Source organism: Doryrhamphus excisus, linkage group LG2, assembly GCF_037039965.1.
Source record: "Doryrhamphus excisus strain RoL-2023G ecotype Guam linkage group LG2, RoL_Dexc_Guam_v1.1, whole genome shotgun sequence".
NCBI classification, from domain to species: domain Eukaryota; kingdom Metazoa; phylum Chordata; class Actinopteri; order Syngnathiformes; family Syngnathidae; genus Doryrhamphus; species Doryrhamphus excisus.
Genome location: NC_136358.1, coordinates 24,717,054 through 24,744,019, shown reverse-complemented (window position 1 = coordinate 24,744,019; position 26,966 = coordinate 24,717,054). Strand labels below are relative to the sequence as shown.

Below are 26,966 nucleotides of genomic sequence, written 5' to 3'. Positions count from 1 at the left end.
CAAATTCGGAATCCACACATTTGAGCTTTATTATTGATCACAAACACATCACTAATGATTGCACAACATCATGTCACATTTGTCATTTGTCAGGGTGTTTATTGTACTGCAATTAAAAAAAGAATGCAAATGAAGTTTATCTGCCAGTTCCATTTCTGTTGCCTCATGTTTAGTTGACTCAAAAGAACAAGAAGGCCTTATTGGCTCCTTCAAAATACACTTTATGCTGTAACTATTGATTTCATGCACACATGAGACCACATGGATGACCCCTCATCATAGACAGCTTAGTACCGATTCTTCACCCCTGGGGAGTCAACCTGCTGAGTGACTTCTTTACCATGTGGCAAGGGTGTCCAAGGGCCACTTTAGCATTTAGGAAAGCAATATAATAAAAGGTTTTTTTTAATGCATGTAGGTGGAAAATGATTTTTTCCCCACATTTTAGCTTTTTTGTTCTGACATTTTTCCAAAAATGTCAACATTACTCTTAAATAATTGGTGTCAATTTTATTCTCAAAATATTTAACTCATTTTCTAAAAATTACAACTTTACTTTGTTTCTCATAATAGTTAAAAAAAAATGTTGCTACTAAAATGACATCTTGCCTCACAATATTCTCATAAGCTTTCTTTTCTTCTGATTGGAAAACAACTTTTCCCTTAAAATTACAGCTGTATTGCTCTTGGTTTTTATATCCCAACTATTTCAACTTTATACTTGCTAATTTTCCTCTGATGATGACTTCACTCCCACAATATTTCGACTTTAACTTAAAAAAATAAATAAAATTTTTCATATTATGCTCATAATATATTACATTTTCTTGTAAAGTTTTGGCGACTTCTGGTCGGAGGATTACAACTTTTCCTCTTAATATTTGGACTTTATTCTTGTAAAATGAATAATTTTTCCATGGTTTCAGTATTTCGTATTTTTCTAGCTAAACTATTTTTAGGACGTGCCGCTGGCTACACTTTGGACACACCTGCTCTGTGTAACGTCATGTCACTCAGCCATGCCATGAGATCATTCCGCCACATTGTAACTCCGTTTCCTTGCCCTCTCTGATCATTTCCTCCCTCCTAATGACACACGCTGACAGCACAGGAGAGGACTGACTGGATGTGGGTGGAATGTGCCAAGTACATGGGGTGTGGGGGTGGGGGGGGGGGCATGAAGTGAGTGCATTTTACCAAGAATTTCCACTGTCTGTTTAAAGTTCTACACAAAGGTGTGGTACCTGCTTCGCCATCCAAAAACACAAGAGGAGCCAAGGTCACAACAGGAAATGACAATATACTGCACAAGCCTTACTAAAACTATAAATACGTTAAAATCTACCCATGGTGTTCCAGCCTGGGTAAAGCCTCTACAGTGCAGGTACAATATTCAACATCACAGGCAGCCAGGTTTATGGGTTGCCACTAGAGGGACACAGAGGTTTGCACGAGTGTTCATGCACACGGACACATACAGTACACAAGAGAAGAGAGAAGACTGTGGACTCCACCAGCTAACCATCACTCGTCAAATCTTCCCTCCATGATACTCTCGAACGAGAAGGGGACAAACTTGAAGCCTTGGCCACCATAGAATTTATTCTGGAACTCGACCCTGAAAGGAGAGATTTGAGAAGAAGATATGTGGTCAGAGATCTGTCAACATTCACATCACCTGACTTATTTAGTGCTCATTTAATGAAATGATAAATATTATTCACCTTAATACAGATATAGCTGCATTCAACATCATCATCTACAGCAGGGGTCTCAAACACGCGGCCCGCGGGCCAAATGTGGCGCGCAGGACACTAGTTTGAGGCCCCCGCCTTGATATGAAAGTTTAATGTTATTGTGGCCCGCGCAAGTTTGATATGGATGCTGTATGGTATCATGTACCCAGAAAAATTATTAAGTTTGATTAATGTTCATGTTAAAGGTTAAATAACTGTTAATAGTTATCCTCCCTATCCGTGTGGAAGTGGTGAGTTTTTGGCTATTTAAGTTTAAAGGAAATAACTTGAAGGCTACCGTTTATGTCGCTAGCTCTCTAGTTTGTGAGTTAGCATGTGTCTCCAGTCCACCATGTTCCTCTGTACTCCCTCACTGGCCCAGGTCCTTCCAATATGTGAGCCTCCACCTTGCCCCTTTGACCTCTGTGGACCACCACCATGCTAACCACCAAGCGACTTAACAAATCAACCGTGCATGTGGTTGTGTGCCTGTCTGTCCTGTCTGTGTTTCACCTCTTTGATGACCAAAAGCACAGAAAAAAAGAAATTCTCCTCAAACATGTTGGACATGTACACATTCAAATCCACAAATGGCATGTATTTGTGGAAAGATTACATAACCATGCCTGCAGACAAAATAAACACCCTTAGAAAGGTTCATGATTGGCTATTTTCCCGAGTTGAGTCTTTCAGTCTATTGTTTTCCAAAAATGATTTTCTGATTGTGACTGCTTCTGATGTCTTCCGTTGGTAAGAAAACACGAAGAGAGGGCCGTTCCTTTGCAAGTGAGGGGAGCTGCCAAGGAATGTCTCCAAGCTGTGGCAAATATTTGGCCTACCAGAGCGGTGTGAGGGCGACACTTAAAAACGTGGAAAGAAATGAGACATCCTCTCATTTGCCTCTCCACATATCTGTGCAGATGGAAAAAAAAACGCTTCGACCTTCTGTGTGTCCTTGTGAGTGCCTCTGCGTAAGTGTGTTTGCACAGACAAGTCATCAGCGTGTGCTTGTGAAGAGCAGGTACCAAAGCAGAGGTCCGAGTTGACTGCTGTTTACTCCGAGCACGACTATTTCCATTCGCTCACCTCTGCGAAAAATACTCCAGGACTCTTTTTAACCTTAGCGGATACCTGTTGAGCTGACACACTTCTGCTTTATTAACCAAGTAACGCACTCGTCCTGGCAGTGTATGCTTCTACTGCACACGCCTACACAATCAGTCTGGGGCGTTGAAGCTTTTCTTTGGCTTTCTGGAGGTATTTTCCTGGTACTTGCCCAAAATATGGACCAGTTAATACTACTAAATAGTGGTCTTATTTTTGCAGAAAGTAATGCTGCATTTGAGAAAGAGAACAACATAGCAAGAGTAAAATATGGTGGTGGTAGTGTGATGATCATAAATTTTGAAGGACTCATTGCAAGTTAGCACAAATTCTTGATTGCAGTTATTAGCTTAGTAGCTTTAGGGGGAATCACTTTTTTCACACAGGGCAATGTAGGGTTGGATAAAAAAATTATTTCATATGGAAACAGAATTTTTGGTATTCAGTTGTGTTGTCATTGACTAATATTTGTTTTTTGTTGTTTGTTTGATGATCTGAAACATTTAAGTGTGACAAACGTACAAAAAAATGACAATTTCTTTCCCTAAAAATAACCAATTACCTAAAAATCCAATATTTCTCAAAATAAAATAAAATAAAATTAAATAAAATTAAATTAAATACAATTAAATAAAATAAAATTTAATAAAATTTAATAAAATTAAATAAAATTTAATAAAACTAAATAAAATTTAAATAAAATTTAATAATTGTATAAATTTAAAAAAAACTTAAATTATATCAAGAAAGCAGAAAGTGAACAAATGTACAGTTACTGATTGTAAAAGTACCAGACGGAGGGGTAGGATTTAATAAGCTTTGCTTCTTCCTACTCCTTTTGGACATGTGGAACTGTGAACTGATTATGGGATGCAGTCAATTGTAATCTGATGCATGTTCAAATGAAATAAAACCATTACCATTACCATTACACACTAAAGGAACCTTTGAAAAACAAAGAGTTCAAGCACGTTCAAGCGCTTCAAAGAATGTGAGCAAATTTTTCCAATACCATTACCTCTACCGACCATTTCTAAAAGCATTCATATCAGTGAGCTCACTCTAGCCATCTTCATCTGCTCTCTCAGTCAAGGTTTGTTTTCTCAGTAAAGGAGTAAAGGAGGGTCAGGAGGATGATCAGGAGTGGATGGACCTTTCAACACGTTGGAAGGTAGATTCGTCCAACTGGACGTACATGTATAAATATTCCCGCCTTGTGATATTCTCTATACTATAAACAATCAGGACAAGGCGAACGTTCTTACGTAAAAGAAGCCATTGTGCTATCAGCGTTCCGGTACATTCCAGCGTGGTGATAATGTTCTCTAATGGGCCAATGTTTGACCCGAGTGTGTATCTCAGTACAACATGGAACGGTGCTGCTTGTATCAGCTTGGCAGACACGGTGCAAGGAAGCGATGGCGCTGCAAGGTTCTTTCTTGCAGCCGTTTTGAGCTTACAGTTACAGTAAACCACTTTGAGTCAGGAATATTTCATGTGTTTGACATGCTGAAGACGTACGGCTTTGGCAGAGATACAAGAGGTGAAAAATGATGGTGCACCGGAATCCATAGTATGGACATTCCTTCACATGATACGAGGACCTACTGTATAGTGCAGTAATTCAATACTCACCAGTGAAGACGCAGGGCATGCAGAAAGGCCGACAGCCCCTCCATGACCAGCAGAATGGCAACTGTGAGGGTGGCGAAGGCCGCAAAGATGATGGACAGGCCAAAGAACCCACCCCCACTGCGGGAGGACAAACCGAGGTGCATCACCATGGACCAGAGCACCTCTGACAGCTCTGAGCACACATGAAAAAGAACAAAAGGAAAACTGTCATCACGGAAGTTCAAATTTCTTTGAAATGATCACAGGGATGATACAACATTTACACTTCAGTCAGAAGAATGAAGTTGAAGTCGGGGCCGCTGTCTCCAAAAAAAAAAGCATTATTAAACACTTTGCTGAGATTCTACAAGATCTCCCCGCTGGAGAAGACACATGCACAGGCTTGTCTGAAATTTGCTTGTGAACAACAGAATGACGGAATAACTTCAATGGCCTCAACTCGGAGGCAGAGAAATGCTGAATATGACCTCCAGAGCACCATTCCTACTGTCAAACCTAAACGTGGAAAAATTCTGCTTTAGGGCTCTTTTTCCGCTAAGTGCACAAGAGGGGCCTGTAATTTACAATCTTGGATGAGAAACACTGAAGAACACTAAAAGATGAGGCTGATGGATGGGTGTTTCCAGCCTGACAATGACCCAAAAGATCCTGGAGTGTCCTGGAGTGGAACCGAATCCCATATAAAGCTGATAACTTCAGCCTCAAAACGTTTGACCTCCGTGTTTGCCAACAAGGGTTTCCCCACCAAGTACTGGGTCATAGGTTATACTGTGTCTCTCCCTGTTAAAACTAATGTCAAAGCGTACAGCAGAGCACCAACTACTTATTAATTTTTTCTTCCAGACTGAGAAACAGCTTCTTCCCAAGAGCCATCACCACCCTGAACTCAGATATACAACGTACCCGGTCATTAGCATTAATGCAAATGTGCAATATTCCATCACTGCCCAATACAATACACTCATATGTGACTTAACTCATCTGTATACACCAGTCATTATTTTGCACTATGACCCATTTATCGTTGCACTAAAATTAATATATCTGCAATATGTCTGCTCCTGCATATGCTCCTGTGCAATACTATGTGTATATTTTGGATATCTTGTATATATCTTGTATATATCTTGTAAAATTGTCTTTACTCTACTTTTATATACTTTTTTTTTAACTTGACTACTGCACTGAAAGGAGAAGCTCTCCAATCTTGTTGTACATCTTGTATAATGACAATAAAGGCCATTCCATTCCATTCCATTCCAGTTTATTTTTTCCATTTCCCAATTCAACTGGGCAGGAGTTTTCATAAACTGCAACAAGATTATTTTCATTCATTTTCTACCGCTTTTTCCTCACGAGGGTCGCGGGGGTTGCTGGAGCCTATCCCAGCTGTCCTCGGGCGAGAGGCGGGGTACACCCTGGACTGGTCGCCAGCCAATTACAGGGCACATATAGACAAACAACCATTCACACTCACATTCATACCTATGGACAATTTGGAGTGGCCAATTAACCTAGCATGTTTTTGGAATGTGGGAGGAAACCGGAGTACCCGGAGAAAACCCACGCATGCACGGGGAGAACGTGCAAACTCCACACAGAGATGGCCGAGGGTGGGAATTGAACCCTGGTCTCCTAGCTGTGAGGTCTGCGCGCTGCAACAAGACTAGAACAGTCCAAATCAGTCCACTTTGTCATAACATCAGTTTAAAGTGGCTTTAAATGCTTCAGTTTGAACATAATAACTATTATTTTGACCTACTGCTCCTTCTTAAAATTACTAGGATGGTAAATTTCACATTTTCATAATCAGTGGTTCTACTAAGAGTTTCTTCTTAATGTATCTCTGAGGGAATCTCTAAGAAAACCTTCAATCTTGTTGCTTCGGTAGGAACGTAGACTAGTAAATTGCAAGCTTTGTCTTTAGGCTCTCTTCACCACAACGAACAGAATCTGCATGATCTTCACTAAGTCCCGACCCTGCCCAGATCCATGCTGTGGTGGACTGGCCCACTCATACATCAAGAAAGCTGGAGAACCCGTGCTGGCCAATGTCGTGTGAGCTAGTTGGTGCATCTACTCACGTGCATGAGCCAGACTGAGAGCCCACAGACGCAGATAGGAGGCAGTGTTGGAGATACAGCCCAGACAGTACTCTATGGTGTGGATGGCCTGATGGACGGCCACATCACCAAAGTCAAACTGTGGAAAGAAGAAACACACAATAATATTACTATTGTGACTATAATGGCTGTGTGGCCAACATGCTAACCACTCGTTGCAACCATTCGGCCTACATGCTAACCACTCGGCCTACATGCTAACCACTCGGCCTACATGCTAACCACTCGGCCTACATGCTAACCACTCCGCCTACATGCTAACCACTCGGCCTACATGCTAACCACTCCGCCTACATGCTAAGCACTTGGCCAACATGCTAACCACTCAGCCAACATGCTAACCACTCGGCCAACATGCTAACCACTGGGTCTACATGCTAACCACTCGGCCACCATGCTAACCACTGGGCCTACATGCTAACCACTCAGCCTACATGCTAAGCACTTGACCTACATGCTAAGCACTCGGCCAACATGCTAATCACTCGGCCTACATGCTAACCACTGGGCCTACATGCTAACCACTCGGCCTACATGCTAACCACTCAGCCTACATGCTAAGCACTCGGCCAAGATGCTAAGCACTCGGCCAACATGCTAACCACTGGGTCTACATGCTAACCACTCGGCCTACATGCTAACCACTCGGCCTACATGCTAACCACTGGGCCTACATGCTAACCACTGGGTCTACATGCTAAGCACTCGGCCAACATGCTAAGCACTTGGCCAACATACTAACCACTTGGCCAACATGCTAACCACTGGGCCTACATGCTAACCACTCTGCCACCATGCAAACCACTCGGCATACATGCTAACCACTCGGCCAGCATCCTAACAACTCCGGCAACATGCTAACCACTCAGCCAACATACTAACCACTGGGTTTACATGCTAACCACTCCGTCAACATGCTAACCACGAGTCAATCTTTAAAAAGATATTGTTTTTTATGGTATAGCTCGATTTTTACAACTTCTTGTTTCCATGTTTGATTGGTCTGTGAGCATTTGCTGCCCATCTTCGTCTTCTTCTTCATCTTCATCTTCATCCAAGCGTATGTGAAATACTGTGCCTTTTGTAGCAAATCCATGATCTACTTTTCGCGTGTGTAAGTCCTGCAGGATCACAGACTTGTTTGTGTATTGTCCCTTCATTTACTCCATCCTGGAACAAGACTAGCCTTTCCTGTATGCACTGGGCCGAGCTACGGCTCTATGTCTCTGTTGTTGCATTTGGCTTGTTGCTGGCAGGGTTTCCTTTTCCATGCTCCTCTTTTGTTCTTGGACCCAGGGAACTGAGTTCATGGAAGCAGTTGCTCATTGTTCCCATTAAAGTGTCTCCAACGCAAGTGGCTTGAGAAAACAAAACTGGCGAGTTTGATGTATTGGCATCGCTTATATTGTCACAGCAGCATGAGGTCATACGTTAAAGTACGTGAGTAGAATGGACCTACAAAGGAATACTATGCTATCGATGTGTGCTTTGTGTGACCTATTGTGTCAATATTTCAGAAAAAGCTAAATCAAAAATGCTTATAATAATGGATTAGGGTGTCCAAACGTCTTTCGGCGAGGCCCACATGCTGAAAAACGAAATGCTCTTGGACTGTGAGACATCTGGAGCAAACCCACCCAAGGAGAACATGCGATATGCATGCCCTCTTTAACATAAAGGAAGAAATGAAAAAGACCACAAGGAACAAAAGCCCAAGACTGAAAAAGACAGCTGAGACTCTTACCGGCTCTTCCTCCGCTTGCTTGAAAGGAATCAAAGGTCAAAGGTTAGTGTAGGCGTTCAGCAACTTATGGAAACTAACAAACACTCTCATCATCATTTCCAATCTCATCAAAATGACCAAGAGGAAGGGTGTGCATAGTGCGGCCCCGGGGCTGCTTTTCTATTGGCCCGGTGCACATTTGTGCAATTCCACAAAAGCAAAAAATGGGGAAAATCAAAAGCACTTTCACAAGAATAAAGTGAAAACATAAACAGAAAAGTGTTGTCATTTACTGAGGAAAAGAACACACCATCATTTTGTGAGAAATAACATACATTTGACACATTTATGAAAAAAAAAGTTTTTAAAGTTGTAAGATTACCAGAAACAAAAAAAAACATTTTTAGAAAACTGGTTATGGAAAAAGTTATAATGTTTGGAGAATAGAGTCAAAAGTCATTTTATTAGAATGAACTAGTAATATTAGGAGGGAAATAGAGTTGAAAAAGGTTATCGTTTGTGGGTGTGGAAATAAAGTCCATGTATTATGAGAATAAAGTCATAATTACAAGAAATATTTACATTATTTTAGATTATTATTATTTAAGATTATTGAAGAAGAAAGTTGAAAGAGCTGTGTAAATATATTTAATTTCTAGCGCTTTTTCCTCGAGGGGGTGCTGGAGCCTATCCCAGCTGTCTTTGGGAGAGAGGCGGGGTACATATAGAAAAACAACCATTCACACCTATGGACAATTTGGAGTGGCCAATTAATCTAGCATGTTTTTGGAATGTGGGAGTACCCGGAGAAAACCCACGCATGCACGGGGAGAACATGCAAACTCCACACAGAGATGGCCGAGGGTGGAATTGAACCCTGGTCCCCTAGCTGTGAGGTCTGTGCGCTAACCACTCGACCACTCGTGCCTATATTTAATTTGTAAGTAAGCAAAACAAATATGCTCCATGAACTATCATGTATGAGATGGGCTCCAAGTGTTGTGTAATAGATAGTATATTTCAAACCGGTTCCATGCACCACAAGGCAACATGATATTCCTTCATCCCCAGCTTCCCCGCTTGATAAGCACGCCTACATGGAATACCGCTGCTTTGGAGAATTGAATGTGGTCTTGTTCAATGACAGTTATGCAATATGTTATCATAACATAAACACTCAGACGGACCAAGTAGCACACCCGGGGGCCACACCACACCTCTGACTCAACTGGCTGGTATTTTCAGAAATTCCATTTCACCGGTTCTCATGAAAACCACCTCAGTGTTTATGTTTCTGAAATGGAAAATCTAACTCTTATCTCGCTCTAGTCCATCACAGGCCTCCCTTTCTATTTGAAAGCCCCCATTGCCCCCCCCGACCAGCCAGGAGAAAACACAGCTCTCTATGCAGAATATGTCTGAAAAGTTATAACTACTCTCGTCATTTAGAAGTGTTTCTCAAGCCTTGAAATGAAAATAGAAAAATATATAACATCTCATAATAAAAATCATTAAATTGAAGCATGATATCACCAACATCATCCTGTCAGCCTACATCAGGGGGGGTCCAAAATTTGGGCTTTTTTTGTAGTAGGCAGAACCACAAAAATTGAAAAAATTGAGCAAAAAAGCTGAATAACTAATACAAATATTAATTCATTCATTCATTTTCTACCGCTTTTCCTCACAAGGGCTGCGGGGGGTGCTGGAGCCTATCCCAGCTGTCTTCGGGCGTGAGGACTGGTCGCCAGCCAATCAAACAACCATTCACACTCACATTCATACCTATGGACAATTTGGAGTTGCTAATTAACCTAGCATGTTTTTGGAATGTGGGAGGAAACCGGAGTACCCGGAGAAAACCCACGCATGCACGGGGAGAACATGCAAACTCCACACAGAGATGGCCGAGGGTGGAATTGAACCCTGGTCTCCGGGCTGTGAGGTATGCGTGCTAACCACTAGACCGCCGTGCCGCCCTAATACAAATATATTCTTACAAAATACACAAAGAAAATTACATTAAAACATTTTTACATTTTACAACATTTTACCCTATAGAAATATCAGTGGCCCCCAAGTGGCCCCCTTTTGATTTTTCAGTGTAAAATTTGGACACCCCCGATTGAAGGAGTAAAAAGGCTCATACCATATATCAGACTTATTATCATATTCTGCTCATACAAATAGGTAAACATTCCAAAATGTCCCTCTATCATTACAAGTTTATTCTTGACAAAGTCTCCAAATAGAGTAGAACAGTCTCAAAGAGTCCAACAGACCTCATCTCCTTCCTCCGAGTGCTGGGAGAGCTGGTCGTGGTCCATGATGCCAGCCTCATCCTCCGTGGGCCCGTTGCCCACTCGCACCCCTCCAAACTTCTGCGTGCCCTGTTGGGTGAGTCCGGTGCATGATGAGGACACGCCTGTTCGCTCTAAAGATTGCTCTAGATTCTCTGCAGTGGTTTCTTCCCTCTTCTGTGACTAGATACAAAAGTCACAAAAGCTGTGTCGGGCTTAAAGCAAGCCTTTGGTTGCACGCTGCATGAAACTGCTTAGAAATTAAAGGCACCCAGAGAAGATGCTGAAGATGATGTTTCCAATCGTGGTGTATTTGTGACACGTTACCGAGGTAAAGGTGTCTTTTCAATAAAGAAAGTGTTGGATTTCAAAGTTTGTTAAAAGTGATAGAATCTCACTGGTTGAGTTGAACCTCTTCTCTCATAACCTCAACTTCCTGTACAGCCGGGTAACGCCAGATGTGGTTGCCATGTTGAAGCTCTCTGATGGGATGCTAATACTCAGATAAGATGCTAACTCTGGGGTGGATGCTAACTGAGGGTGCCAATGTCGATTTTTGGCTGATATCTAGAAGCTGATATCTGGAACGAGGCTGATATCTAGAGGCTGACATCTAGAGGCTGATATCTAGAGGCTGATATCTAGAAAGAGGGTGATATCTAAAAGCTGATATCTGGAACGAGGCTGATATCTAGAGGGTGATATCTAGAGGCTGATATCTAAAGGCTGATATCTAGAACGAGGCTGATATCTAGAAGCTGATATCTGGAACGAGGCTGATATCTAGAGGCTGATATCTAGAACGAGGCTGATATCTAGAAGCTGATATCCGGAACGAGGCTAATATCTAGAGGCTGATATCTAGAGGCTGATATCTAAAGGCTGATATCTGGAACGAGGCTAATATCTAGAGGCTGATATCTAGAGGCTGATATCTAGAACGAGGATGAAATCTAGAAGCTGATATCTGGAACGAGGCTGATATCTAGAGGCTGATATCTGGAACGAGGCTGATATCTAGAGGCTGATATCTAAAGGCTGATATCAGAACAAAGCTGATATCTAGAAGCTGATATCTGGAACGAGGCTGGTATCTAGAGGCTGATATCTAGAGGCTGATATCTAAAGGCTGATATCTAGAACGAGGCTGATATCTAGAGGCTGATATCTAGAACAAGGCTGATATCTAGAAGCTGATATCTGGAACGAGGCTGATATCTAGAAGCTGATATCTGGAACGAGGCTGATATCTAGAGGCTGATATCTAGAACAAGGCTGATATCTAGAAGCTGATATCTGAAACAAGGCTGATATCTAGAAGCTGATATCTGGAACGAGGCTGATATCTAGAGGCTGATATCTAAAGGCTGATATCTAGAATGAGGCTGATATCTAGAAGCTGATATCTGGAACGAGGCTGATATCTAGAGGCTGATATCTAGAGGCTGATATCTAAAGGCTGATATCTAGAATGAGGTTGATATCTAGAAGCTGATATCTCGAACGAGGCTGATATCTCGAACGAGGCTGATATCTAGAGGCTGATATCTAGAACGAGGCTGATATCTAGAAGCTGATATCTGGAACGAGGCTGATATCTAGAGGCTGATATCTAGAACGAGGCTGATATCGAGAGGCTGATATCTAGAGGCTGATATCTAGAGGCTGATATCTAGAACGAGGCTGATATCTAGAAGCTGATATCTGGAACGAGGCTGATATCTAGAAGCTGATATCTGGAACGAGGCTGATATCTAGAGGCTGATATCTAGAGGCTGATATCTAGAACGAGGTTGATATCTAGAAGCTGATATCTGGGACGAGGTTGATATCTAGAAGCTGATATCTAGAGGCTGATATCTAAATGCTGATATCTAGAACGAGGCTGATATCTAGAAGCTGATATCTGGAACGAGGCTGATATCTAGAAGCTGATATCTGGAACGAGGCTGATATCTAGAGGCTGATATCTAGAGGCTGATATCTAGAACGAGGCTGATATCTAGAAGCTGATATCTGGGACGAGGTTGATATCTAGAAGCTGATATCTAGAGGCTGATATCTAGAGGCTGATATCTAAAGGCTGATATCTAGAACGAGGCTCATATCTAGAAGCTGATATCTGGAACGAGGCTGATATCTAGAAACTGATATCTAGAGGCTGATATCTAGAGGCTGATATCTAGAGGCTGATATCTAGAACGAGGTTGATATCTAGAAGCTGATATCTGGGACGAGGTTGATATCTAGAAGCTGATATCTAGAGGCTGATATCTAAATGCTGATATCTAGAACGAGGCTGATATCTAGAAGCTGATATCTGGAATGAGGCTGATATCTAGAAGCTGATATCTGGAACGAGGCTGATATCTAGAGGCTGATATCTAGAGGCTGATATCTAGAACGAGGCTGATATCTAGAAGCTGATATCTGGGACGAGGTTGATATCTAGAAGCTGATATCTAGAGGCTGATATCTAGAGGCTGATATCTAAAGGCTGATATCTAGAACGAGGCTCATATCTAGAAGCTGATATCTGGAACGAGGCTGATATCTAGAAACTGATATCTAGAGGCTGATATCTAGAGGCTGATATCTAGAGGCTGGTATCTAAAAGTGCAGTTTTCCTTGAACATTAAATCAGGTGGATTGGATTCTTTACGTTTGGACTAAGCCTGAGCCAGAATGTCCTTCGGAATCAGTAAGGCACCAATCAGGTATCGCACCTAACTCCAGCCCTGAACAACATCAACTATTAAGATTAGCTTTCCAGTACATGAGGTTTAACGCATCCAGTGGATTTTATCTCGGGGATGATTGCAAACCATTGCCTGTTTGGGTTCCCTCACATTGTCAAGTGAACAGCGTTTCCAAGGCAGGCTTTAAGCACATTTCATGGCAAACACCAAACACATTTCACAATCAAATGTACGGTGAAAGACAGAATAGGGGCAAAAAAAAAAGGTTATATGACAAAATAGAGAATATCTGAGTGTGCAATTAGTTTGTAGGCAGGGTGAAATGGACATACCAGGTGTACTTTCCACAGGTGCTGACGCCGAAGCACCATAGTTTTCACCACCAGCATACAGGGCACACATGCAAGGGCAATGAGCACCAACAACACTTGAATCCCCATCTACGGGTTCAAACACAGGGAGGTTAACAAAGCACTGCCCCGCTAGTAGTAGTCACCACTGGACCAGTCGATGACCAGCCATGACCCCATTGGAGGCAAATTTCTTACATATCCTGCATAAACAAATCACATTAGACTTCTGAATGTGGAACAACATGAGGTCTACTGTGGTTATTTTGGGTGTGGGCAGGGTGAGGATGAGGATGAGGGAGCACCTGTCCTGCGTAGAGCGGCTTGTTGGTGGGATCGCTGTAGTTGAAGAGGCACATGTTGATGAAGTGGATTAGAAGGCTGGGGGCATCTTTTGAAGTAAATGCATCGTAAGCCGTCCACTTGTAGAAGACCAGCAGGACGAGGTAACCAAACAGGCTTGCCATGAAGACTATTTCTGGGATGAAGCCCAGGAAGATGTTCAGAGGCTTCTTGAAGTACCTGAAGTGGTTGTTTAGTTAAAAAAAAAAGAGATTAACATTTAGTGTGTAATGGTAATGGTAATGGTTTTATATCATTTGAACATGCATCAGATTACAATTGAGTGCATCCCATAATCAGTTCACAGTTCCACATGTCCAAAAGGAGTAGGAAGAAGCAAAGCTTATTAAATCCTACCCTCCATCTCGTACTTTTACAATCAGTAACTGTTATATTTGTTCACTTCCTGCTTTCCTAATTTTATTTTATTTTATTTTATTTTATTTTATTTTATTTTATTTTATTTTATTTTATTTTATTTTATTTTATTTTTTGTCACATACCGAAGTACGAGGTGATATGAGCATCCAATGACATAATGGGTACCATAGTAAGTGTCAATATAGTGATATATATAGCTAAAATAAAAAGTGAAGACCTCCTGCATTCCCGTCTCGGTTTTGAAGTCAACACTTACAGGTGGTTGAAAAGACTGAGGGAGACTCCAAACAGCATGTGGATGACACCCAGGATGACAGACATCTTCATCTTGAACGAGTTAAGGAAGGTCAGCTTGTTGGTGGCGACGTTCCAGATCTGCACGAATGACAGCAGCTTTCACTTCAGTGACATTTTTCCTCCCTCCAATGAAAAAAATAAAAGAAAATATTGAGCAAAGGTTCAACATTATTGCTCAAGTCTTTTACCGGGTCGATTCCAAGAGGATAAGGCCCATTGAAGACACCAGGAACGGCTGGGTCCAGCTGCAGCACCGCGTTGCTGTCAAGCGTCTCAAAGCTTCAACACAACAGTAAAAGAGGAATAAAATACAGCATGACCAGTCCACATATATTTCCCACAGTCAAATACTGTCCATATCACTTCAGAACCTTACATTTATTTGTTTATTTAAGTCTCAAGTCTTAAATCTTGATTATATTGTCTACAATCATCCAATTTGTGAGTGAACTGCAATTTCCAAAGGGTTGACAAGCTTGTGGCTTTCATTGCTCATGATTGTCTCCTGTCAAATAAAAGCTGGCTGTTCCTCAAGGACCACAATATTCCACATTATGACGTGGAGACATGCGGCTTTATATCAGAACAAATCTGCTTTTTCTCAGGTGGTTTATTAGAAAAGACCAACTATGAGTATGACGATCCTGCAACATTCATGAACAATCATGAACATTGCTGAAAACGGGATAACTTACGACCAGTTGGCTCCTTTGGGACCAAACATGGGCCTCACGCTCCACCCGGAGCCAAACATGTTCAGTGATTTGGAGAAGCAATCATTATAAATGACGCCTGTGTACACGGAGAAGATCCCCATGAGCAGGATGATGTAGCGGCCAGCAAACACCATATTGAACATCTGTCAGGAAATAGAGATACGGAGGTGATCACCTGACATTACCAATTTCTTCTTCATTCCATCAATACCTCATTGTCGCTCTTCTGGGCAAGGAGGCGACTCTCTCGGATGACCAAGTAGAGAGCAGCGCAGGTCATCAAAAGGCCGTGACCCATGTCGCCAAACATGACGGCAAACAGGAAAGGGAAGGTGATGATGGTGTACGGCGCTTTATGCCGGAAAGATACATGGAAGAGAACATCAGACGACAAGGCTAAAAGAACGACCCAGCTATTCATTCAAATGAAAAATACAACACTGATACCAACACTGGTATCACGACCATGCATGATAATAAAGTAGGACTGGAACCACTCCTCAAGTACAGACTGACTGCACGCTTCCAATTTTAGGCACCACGGTACTACCTGGATTGATTTCACGGTAGTTTCCGATGCCATAGGCGTCCACAATGTTCTGGAAGCCGCTGGTGAACTTGTTGGTCTTGTTAAAAGTGGGCGGCGTCTGCTTGGTCTGCATTCGGTTGAGGATAGACGGCACAGTTGAACCGCTTCGCTCCTGTCAAATATGCTCAATGTCAATAACAGAATCCATATCAACATGTCTTTACAACAGGATGTAGCAGTATTTGACTATACACTGAATGGGACAAGGGCTGCACGGTGGACGAGTGGTTAGCGCGCAGACCTCACAGCTAGGCGACCCGAGTTCAATGTTCTCCCCGTGCATGCGTGGGTTTTCTCCGGGTACTCCGGTTTCCTCCCACATTCCCAAAACATGCTAGGTTAATTGGTGACTCCAAATTGTCCATAGGTATGAATGTGAGTGTGAATGGTTGTTTGTCTATATGTGCCCTGTGATTGGCTGGCCACCAGTCTAGGGTGTACACCGCCTCTCGCCCGAAGACAGCTGGGATAGGCTCCAGCACCCCTGCAACCCTCGTGAGTATAAGCGGTAGAAAATGAATGAATGAATGAATAAAGTTACGTTTTCATGTTAGGTTTTACGATTCTTATTGTTAGCATGTTAGCATTAAAACTATTTTCACAAGATACAATACTAGGTGTTAGCATGTTAAAAGTTAGCATTGTTAGCATTTTTGGGATTTTCAGAGATATAAACTTAAGTAGACGGTGCTTTCATGCCGCGTGTTAACACGCTAGCATTGTAAAACATGCTAATTTTAACATGTTAGGTTAATTGGCGACTCCAAATTGTCCATAGGTATGAATGTGAGTGTGAATGGTTGTTTGTCTATATGTGCCCTGTGATTGGCTGGCGACCAGTCCAGGGTGTACACTGCCTTTCGCCCGAAGACAGCTGGGATAGGCTCCAGCATCCCGGCAACCCTCGTGAGGACAAGCGGTAGAAAATGAATGAATGAATGGGACAACACCTAGTCAATGGCAGCTTGCATAACAGTCCAATTAAATTAGATTAAATCATCTGCAAACAGCCATTAATGTCTAAACCACTGGCAAATGCAAACCGCGGTGAAAATGTCCAAATTGTGCCCGACGTGTCAATATTTTGTATTCCTGTAAATAAAATTTCAACAGATTTTTGTATATGCTGTATATGGCATGCATATTGTACATCAGTGTACTGTACGTTGAAGAAACCTTGAACAAACTGACCATCATCTGTACTGCTAGACAGTAATCAATTGACTTTGCCTTTGTTTTGCCAAAACAAAATGCCTATACATCTATAACCCATGCCGCCCCGTTCACAGCAACAGTCTCAACACAGCACAAATTGTTTGTGAACTCAAAGGCAGGGGGGGGGGGGCGTACACAACAACAGGAAGCAGGTCCCATAAAGCTTTGAATGGAAAAGCCTTGGAATGAAAAAAGGCATTCCAATGAAGCCAAAAAATATCTTGCCTGCTTGTTTTTTGATTGGATATTGAAATACTGTGGAGAACAGATTTCCATCCTAAGGTACGTTGTTCCCAATTAGGTAGTTTTTCCGCAGTCTTCAAATACATTTAGCAGGCACGTCAAAGTCACATGATGATGGTTGCAATGCGGTAACATGTGAGAGCTAACAGCTTCTCCTTAGATGCTTTGGAGGGGAGTGAAGCTGGCTGGAATCAGCACCTACATTGCAACATTCCAGGAAATCATATACACCAATATGATGGATTTTTGCTACACTATTTCGGTCAGATGCAGGATGAAGGGCAAGTTACATTAAGGAACGCCACGTGGTTACATTCAATGTAGGAACGTAGGAAGAAATGGACCTTATTCAACCTTCCTGTCTATTACTGATCATTCATTCATTCATTTTCTACTGCTTTTTCCTCGTCGCGGGGGTGCTGGAGCCTATCCCAGCTGTCTTCGGGCGAGAGGCGGGGTACACCCTGGACTGGTCGCCAGCCAATCACAGGGCACATATAGACAAACAACCATTCACACTCACATTCATACCTATGGACAATTTGAAGTCACCAATTAACCTAGCATGTTTTTGGAATGGGGGAGGAAACCGGAGTACCCGGCGAAAACCCACACATGCACGGGGAGAACATGCAAACTCCACACATAGATGGCCGAGGGTGGAATTGAACCCTGGTCTCCTAGCTGTAAGGTCTGCGTGCTAACCACTAGACCGCCGTGCCGCCCATTAAGAAAACAATGAAATATCAAAAAGAAAATAGGAGTTCAAATATGTCAAGATGAGGTCATCTTCCATATTTGTCCAGCGCCTTCAGATGCTCTTTGCTGAAGATGTTTGCTGCTGAAGCTAATGTGGTTTCTCTACCACAGCGATGCTACCATTACGTTGTTGGTGAACATTCGTGGTGTTGTTATTCCTGCCATGCATTGCAAGCTGCTGACGTCCACATCCATCCATCCCTTTAATAGCAGAAAGTTGCTCTGTTGAAGCAACATCCTCTGAGGTGTGGAATGTGGAGACCAATCACAATCACATTGTTCATGTGTTCTTACTGTTCAAATCCTCAAACAATCAAATCCTCAAAGTTTGGTTCTTTCAGTCATTCACCCTCCAAAGGACAGTGGTGGCACTTTCTGGTGCCTCAATGACAATATCAAGAATTTGACTAAATAACAAAGAGTTCAAACTCACCGTTCCTCTTCGGAGGGCAAACTGAATGGAGTCCAGGTCCGAGACAGGACACCACACCTCCGCGATGAGACATTTCTGAGTGACGTCGATGTTGCAGAGGTTAAGAGTATGGTAGATGGCTTTCATCTTCCGAACTTTGATGAACCAAACTCGCATGGTCTTTGAGGCAGCCTGCAACACTCGCTGCCGGTGGTCTTCGGTCTGGTTCAGCACCTGAGTTGGCAAAGTGAGGAAATTTAGCACAGGTCCAAAAAAGACGCTTAATGGGGCAGATTTCGTCCTACCTTCACTTTTGAACAAGACCGGCCAGTGATCGGTATCGGCATATATCAGTAAAAAAAATCACGGTATCGATATCAGCCAATGCTCGCTTTAAAACGCAGATCCCCTTCGCCGATACAGCACTCAGAACAAGCATGTCTACCGTATTTGGGACTTCCTGTCTTGGTGAGAGTGATGTAAGTTTTGCACTCTGTAAGCCAATAAAGTCTGACCATTCATCTAAACCAGGGGTCTCAAACACGCGGCCCGCGGGCCAAATGTGGTCCGCAGGACACTAGTTTAAAAGTTTAATGTTAATGCGGCCCGCGCAAGTTTGATATGGATGCTGTATGGTATCATGTACCCAGAAAAAATTATTACGTTTGATTAATGTTCATGTTAAAGGTTAAATAACTGTTAATAGTTATCCTCCCTATCCGTGTGGAAGTGGTAAGTTTTTGGCGATTTAAGTTTAAAAGAAATAACTTGAGGGCTACCGTTTAGGTCGCTAGCTCTCTAGTTTGCGAGTTAGCATGTGTCTCAAGACGCTGCAGTTGCGCAATATGTTGTAAATAAAAAGAGTATAAATGTGACTATAGTCGTGTTTTGTCATGTCTACAGGGCTCTAATAATGCTTTGTTCATTTTAAAAAAACTGGAAAAAATAATTTGTCTACCCACCAACTATATGTGGTTTCTTAAGTTTTTATTATTTGCCGTTTTATTATTATTATTATTATATTTATTTATTTATTACTGATTGATTGATTTTCTTTATTCTTGATTTGTTTATTTATTTTTCATCTTATTTTGTGTAGAAAAATAAAAAAGTAAGATATTTGAAAACAGTGGAATGTTTTATCTGAGCTTTTATTGTAGAAAATTGGAACCAAAGCGAAGTTTTTTAAATTTTTTTGTTTTTAATAAATGCGTTTTTTGGGGTTTTTTTTTTTTTGAAAACCTGATGTGGCCCAATCTCACCCAGACCCGAGCTCCAGTGGCCCCCAAGTAAATTGAGTTTGAGACCCCTGATCTAAACTGTCTCAAAGTTGAAACAATTAAGACCCACAGCTCTTGTTTATGCCAAATGATTCTAAAAAAACTGAGCCGAATGTTCCATTGTACTCAGGTAGTACATTGTATGTGGTTGGCAGGCACACACTAGGGCAGACCCTCAGAGAGAACACAGATTTTAGGAGGCCAAACTCTGGAAACCACAACTCATTGATACGGAACAAAAAGTCTTTAGCAGATAAGACCCATGTTGGAGATAAGGCCTGTGTATGCATCACAATGGCTTTTCATGTAATATGATGGAGCAAGGAGCATGCATCAGCCTGAAGGTCAGAGTACTGTTGTGCACAGTTTCTGATTAATTGGTTTGTTGTGATTGTTGACTGTGTTGTAACAAAGTAAGAATGTTGCTGTCATGGTTATTGTTGACAAGTTCAACAATAAGTCTAATGATAATAAATTCATTACGAATGAGAATGAACAGGATTTTGCCAGCCTTCATATACAGGCTAAATAGGTGTCTGTTAACGTACTGTACACAGCACACAGACCTCACAGCTAGGAGACCAGGGTTCAATTCCACCCTCGGCCATCTCTGTGTGGAGTTTGCATGTTCTCCCCGTGCATGCGTGGGTTTTCTCCGGGTACTCCGGTTTCCTCCCACATTCCAAAAACATGCTAGGTTAATTAGCGACTCCAAATTGTCCATAGGTATGAATGTGAGTGTGAATGGTTGTTGATATCGTACAATGGGCTAGGAAAAGAAATGTACCATTTGGAGATCATCAATACGGCTGTTGACTCCTGCGAGCATCTCCTTCCTCTCCTGTGGGGTCTCTGGACAAGGATAGAGAGAGGCACGGAACCTGCAAGAGAAAGAACGCAAAGCGAACTTAATTGAACCGTACATGCTCAAGGGCTGATTTGCCACGAGACCTGAGAGCGACAACGAATGAGAGCGACTGACAGTGTGTGAAAAAAGAATTATGAGACTGTTAATTCCGAAACTGAAGAAGATGACTTTAGCGGTTTTACTTCCCAGGAGGAGGATGAAGAGAGACTTAGTACAAAACATAAAAAAATGCTTAGTCGTCGAGTTAAGAGACAGAATTTGAAGCCGAGTGGTTAGCATGCAGGCCTCGCAGCTGGGAGACCTAAGTTCAATTCCACCCTCGGCCATCTCTGTGTGGAGTTTGCATGTTCTCCCCGTGCATGTGTGGGTTCCAAAAACATGCTAGGTTACTTGGCCACTCCAAATTGTCCATAGGTTTGAATGTGAGTGTGAATGGTTGTTTGTCTATAGTATGTGCCCTGTGATTGGCTGGCCACCAGTCCGGGGTGTACCCTGCCTCTCGCTTGAAGACAGCTGGGATAGGCTCCAGCACCCCTGCAACCCTCGTGAGGATAAGCGGTAGAAAATGAATGAATGAATTTGAAGCTGGCTTACTTGGTTATGAAGAGAATAAATAAGGAATTAAAACTGCCTGAAACACGTTATAATAAACAAATATGACAAATGCCTTAGTTAAATAAGAATTAAAGCTAAAATTGACACAATCACTGTATAATGAATAAATAATAGTTTATAAAAATCTAACAGAAACATTCAGTTTACCTGAGCTTACACTCATTAAGGTCATGGAAATTATTGGAAAACAGCAAAACAGAAGCGACGGCACAAGCAAAAAGGAACGCTCACCCTTCACAGATCTTCTTCACCCTGTTCTTCAACTGGTCGCCTTGGAAGAAAATGATGAAGACAGACTTGTGGACCTGGTCTCCCTATTGAAAAGGATGACATTGTTTTTTTTTTTATTGTACTCACTGAAAAAATCAGCTTCTATTTTTCTGTCGTCATGTAACTAATGGAAGAAATTTGAATTGATACTAAGAACTGACCGTAGTGGGGTCCTCAAGAGGGTCCTCAATCTCAGCCTTACGTAAGAAAACGTTACCTCGACACACCCGCCACAGCATCCTCTCAAAGGTTGGAATCCTCTCCCTGCTGATCACGCCAGCCACAAACCTGATGATGATAAGATATGCCTTTATTCGTCCCTATAAGCAGTACAAAATACACAATATACGAAAATAAACAATATAAACAACCCAAGTATAACAAATCAACAATTTTACCCAGAGTTATATACAAATACAGTTTGCAGATAATATGAAATGAGATGAAATATATGACCAGTCAATACACTATGACATCTTGCTAGTGAGTTAATATGAGGCATTATAGAAATACTTCACTTAGAAGTTAATATATTATACTTAGAGCCTTAATATTGCACGTGGAGCTTGATCATATATTGCACAGTGAATGGAGTAACTATACCGAATATAAAAAACAAAGTAGTACACAGATGTACAACACGAGCTAGCGTTCGTTTCGTGACAGCCACATTCATGGCATCCTATAATACTTGGAGTATTTTAACTTTTTCAATCTGAAAAACAAAAGCACAGCAGCAGTGGTGGCGGCTACAAAATGTGGGAGGGGCCTAGGTCACCAGTGTGGATGGCGAGGTGTCACTACGCCAATAAATTAGTTCTTCCATTAATAATAATAACAATAAAAATATGACTGTAGCTTGGTTAATATGCAGGTTACATTATGTAATCAAAGCATTGATGTAGTTTTTTTCTATATTTAGAACGCACAGGAAAGCGAGTGTTCATGTCTCACATAAGGATGACGTGGATGATGACAAATATACTGTACATAAGTCTCAGGCTTTACCCCAATCGGAGTGGCGCCCCTCTGCCCCCTTCGTTGCCTTCCATGAGAGCTGATGACTCTTCCAACAAGTTGGGATCCTCCATCTTAACAAAGAAATGTCCTCATATAACAACTTTATTTTTTTATTTGAGTTGAGTGAAGATGGAGAGCTATGAAAAGGGTGCAAACCTCGTCAAAGAACTGCTGTGTTCGACGAAGGATGTGTTTAAGCTCCGTCAGCTCAAGGAAGTTCTTCTTCAGGGCTTCCTGGTTGGTGTTGATCTCCTTGAGCTCATTCTCCAACTTCTCAAAGGTAGCCTGCAAATCATAACATTCTCACGCTAACTTTTTTTTGTTGCTAATTGGGTTCAAGGTCCTTTCCTAACATGGACTGTTTACACTAGAGAACTCTATAAATGAAATAACACCCCTATAGTCACCTTTACACTCAACTTTACACTGTTCCATTTCAATGCATGCTATACATGTACTGTATGACTTTAACTCAGGGGTCTCAAACTGACAAACATGACAAAACACGACTATAGTCACATTTATACTCTTTTTATTTACAACATATTGCGCAACTGCAGGGTCTTGAGACACATGCTAACTCGCAAACTAGAGCTCTAGCGACCTAAACGGTAGCCTCCAAGTTATTTCCTTTAAACTTAAAAAAGCCAAAAACTTACCACTTCCACACGGATAGGGAGGATAACTATTAACAGTTATTTAACCTTTAACATGAACATTAATCAAACGTAATAATTTTTTCTGGGTACATAATACCATACAGCATCCATATCAAACTTGCGCGGCCGCACTAACATCAAACTTTCATATCAAGGTGGGGGCCTCAAACTAGTGTCCTGCGGGCTACATTTGGCCCGCGGGCCACGAGTTTGAGACCCCTGCTTTAACTTAACTTATTTAATGTGTAGTCTATTGCTATGTTAGTATGCTGTCCCCCAAGCTACTTAGTTATCATATTTGCCTTTGGAAAAGGCAGCATTCCTTACCTTTTGTGGGGCCATTGTAATAAGTACTGACAGTCCCCTAGTTCCCTAAGTAGTGTCTAGAAAAAGGTCTTACCTCCAGATCGATCATATCCCTGGGAAAAGGCACCTCAGGATTCTCACCGGTGTCCACAGTTGGAATGTTGGCCTTCTTGATCTCCTTCTCCACAAACCCTGTCCGGTACAGTGAAGGAACACATTGCTGTAGAAACTGAAGCTGGGTACCTACTACAGATATTCTAGCTGTGAAGGACTGCCTCAATGTACTCACTTAGTTTTCGGTCCATCTCCTCACATCTCCTGACTTCATTCACAAACTTGCGCTGGAACACGTTCACGTCTGGATTCAGCTACAAATGGAAATGTTGTTAGGTATACATATGACATGGTGAACTTACAATTCATGAAGAAACAACTGAAACACTGAAAGTTGTCACTAGTAATGCAAGCCATCCTACTCACATCTCGGAACTGGACCATGCCTAGTTCTCCCAGTTCGCTAACACAGCAGTAGGCCGCCTCCGACTGGAGAAACAGCTGGGCCAGGGTCATCTCCTCACTCCTGAACAGCTCCCCCATGATGACCGGTACACCCGTACACAACTCAGAAACCCTGCATAAACGTACAAAGTAAGTATACAACTTAATACTGGGAACAAAACTGTTCAACTTGTACATCAATGATATCTCCAAAGTCACGGAAGACTTAAACCTGGTATTATTTGCAGATGATACCACTGCTTTTTGTTCCGGAGGGAGTACAGACGAAATCAATAGAAAGGTCAGAGAAGAAATGGTCACACTAAAAAGATGGTTTGATGATAATAGATTGAACCTTGAAACTTTAACCTAAATAAAACTAAAATCATGCTGTTTGCTCACAGCAGAAAGGACACATACCAGCAAATACAAATAGACGGTGTAGACATTGAAAGGGTGAAGAAAAATAAATTACTGGGGATCACAAAAGATGAAAATATGAGCTGGAAACCTCATATTACAAATATACAACATAGGGTGGACAGAAATATTTCAATATTGAACAAAGCAAAATTTGTTCTCAATCAGAAATCACTCCACACTCTTTATTGATCTCTGATTCTACCATATCTTACTTATTGTGTGGAAATATGGGCTAATAACTATAAAAGCAATCTTCACTCGATGTAAATGTACTGCAAAAAAGGTCAGTAAGGATAATTCATAATGCCGCCTACAGAGAACATACTAACTCCTTATTTCTAAAATCACTTATATAGTTCATCTTCAAACAGCTAAAATAATGCATAAGGCTAAAAATAACCAATTAGCTAAAAATGTCATCCAATACTTCTCTACAAGAGAGGAGAAATATGATCTCAGGGAAGAAGTACATTTGAAACACTTCTATGCTAGGACTACGTTAAAAAGCCCTAGCATTTCAGTATGTGGAATCAAACTATGGAATGGATTGAGTAAGGACCTCAAACAATGCACAACGATGAGCCAATTCAAGAAACAATACAAGCAGTTGATGTTTGCTAAATACAAGGATGAAGAGTCTTGAACCAGTCATGATGTGCTATATATATCACTATATTGACACTTACTATGGTACCCATTATGTCATTGGATGGCCATATCACCTCCTACTTCGGTAAGTGACAAAATTTTTAAATTTAATTTAATTTAATTTAATTTAAAAAATTAATTAAAAAAATTAATTAATTTAAAAAAACTATATTTATGGAAAGCAGGAAGTGAACAAATGTACAAACTGTGAACAAATTGTATGGTCATATGACCTTGTACTTCGGGACAAAAAATAGAAAAATTCAAAATAATAAAAAAAAAACTTAAACTGTATTATGGAAAGCAGGAAGTGAACAAATGTAACAGTTACTGATTGTAAAAGTACCAGATGGAGGGGTAGGATTTAATAAGCTTTGCTTCTTCCTACTCCTTTTGGACATGTGGAACTGTGAACTGATTATGGGATGCATTACCATTACCATTACCATTACCATTACCATTACCATTACCATTACCATTACCATTACCATAACTTGTATCTACGTAGACGTGTAGACATACACATGCAAAGACCTAGCAAGGCAAAAGAGTTGTATATTTATTGAACTAATTCCATACCAAAGACGTAGTTATGAACCTGAGGAGTTATTTGGAGTCACCCTATGTAAGAAGGTTAGCAGGGGGAGGAGCTAGCCCCGTGTGTTCGAATCCCAGTCCTAGTTAAATGTGTTCAATCATCCCACATCACAGCACTGGATTTTATAAATGTGTTAGCATGTTAGCTTGGCAGGCTGAATGTGAGTGAGGCGCATCCTTCCTCCCGCAAGCTCTGTACACCCTTCAAGCTCAAGGACGCCATGATGCTACTTGCCTCCATCCTGTGACAGCATCTTCTTGCCTACGACAGGGGTTCAATTCCTACTCGTCTCAAGCACTATGCTTCACTGTTATACGGCCGCCATCCGTGGTGGAGGACATAAAAAGTGATTACAGGCCGATGACGTACGTGATGCAGCTATGACTGATTTTGAAACCTCGAAGAGAAAATTATAATAAACTGTCGACTTGGCATCGTAAATGTTGAATAATATCGGCTTAAATCCACGAAAATCATTGACGACTCATTGCCGTCCTTTCCACCCACACGTCAAATATTAAACGGAAAATATCCAGTTAAAATATACCGCATGGCTTTTGACTATACAACGTCTTAACAAATATAAACAACAAATTAAACATAATTATTATGTTCGCTTTGTTTACTTACGGTTAGAATGAGCAATATGTGCTCGGTCAGGATGCTGGATGCTGCGGGCCAACAAGGTGCGTTAAGCTCCATACACAAACCGGAAATACAACGTCTGTACCTAAAAAAAATAAAAGCATAATGATTGTACTTCAAAATACTGTTCCGTAAGGCCACAAAGACTTAGCAGGACAATTTTAAGACAGTTGAGTGTATTTATGTATATTTCAAAATGAAAGGAAGCGAGAAGTTTTATTTTGGTGAGGACGTCGTTGTAAATGACCGGCCATATGAAGATTAAATAAATAAAGAAAAATACGAGACAATCTGTCAGCATATAAGCAGGGCAAAGAGATATTAAAGCGGAATTAAAAAAAAAAGGAATAATCAAAAAGTAACAATAATTTAAGGATCATCTTCACAAACATCATTTATTCCTTTAATTTTTTTCTAGTAGTATTGGACTTTATTGACAACTATATTTTAATATATACAACTATATTTTGTTTGTTTCTCATATTGCTTCAAGATAGATTAGATGTTCTACT

At 41.3% G+C, this 26,966-nt stretch overlaps 1 protein-coding gene across 3 annotated transcripts; it reads right to left on the bottom strand.

Moving 5' to 3' along the window:
* Nucleotides 1–11: 11 nt before the first annotated feature.
* On the bottom strand, nucleotides 12–26,535 carry atp6v0a1b (ATPase H+ transporting V0 subunit a1b). Of its 3 annotated transcripts, none has more exons than XM_058061900.2 (22): nucleotides 26,440–26,535; nucleotides 24,123–24,273; nucleotides 23,932–24,010; nucleotides 23,737–23,834; nucleotides 22,834–22,962; nucleotides 22,666–22,748; nucleotides 21,819–21,945; nucleotides 21,619–21,701; nucleotides 20,692–20,785; nucleotides 18,646–18,858; nucleotides 15,957–16,107; nucleotides 15,618–15,757; nucleotides 15,386–15,549; nucleotides 14,879–14,969; nucleotides 14,650–14,768; nucleotides 13,976–14,192; nucleotides 13,653–13,760; nucleotides 10,604–10,804; nucleotides 8,343–8,360; nucleotides 6,560–6,677; nucleotides 4,476–4,647; nucleotides 12–1,618 (listed from the first exon to the last, which is right to left on the bottom strand). In XM_058061900.2, the coding sequence occupies exons 2-22, from the start codon at nucleotides 24,237–24,239 to the stop codon at nucleotides 1,525–1,527; spliced, it is 2,616 nt and encodes an 871-aa protein (XP_057917883.1). In that variant the 5' UTR covers nucleotides 24,240–24,273; nucleotides 26,440–26,535; the 3' UTR covers nucleotides 12–1,524. The 3 variants fall into 3 exon arrangements, with proteins under 3 accessions (XP_057917883.1, XP_057917885.1, XP_057917886.1); XM_058061902.2 differs by having other exon boundaries at nucleotides 10,604–10,711; XM_058061903.2 differs by lacking the exon at nucleotides 8,343–8,360 and having other exon boundaries at nucleotides 10,604–10,711.
* Between the last annotated feature and the right edge of the window lie 431 nt (nucleotides 26,536–26,966).

Coding starts and splice junctions, on each gene's coding strand:
- atp6v0a1b (XM_058061900.2), bottom strand. CDS start 24,239: ATGGGGGAGCTGTTCAGGAGTGAGGAGATGACCCTGGCCCAGCTGTTT. Junction 23,835..23,931: donor GGAGATGGACCGAAAACTAA/GTGAGTACATTG, acceptor TGTACCGGACAG/GGTTTGTGGAGAAGGAGATC. Junction 22,963..23,736: donor GGGATATGATCGATCTGGAG/GTAAGACCTTTT, acceptor TATGATTTGCAG/GCTACCTTTGAGAAGTTGGA.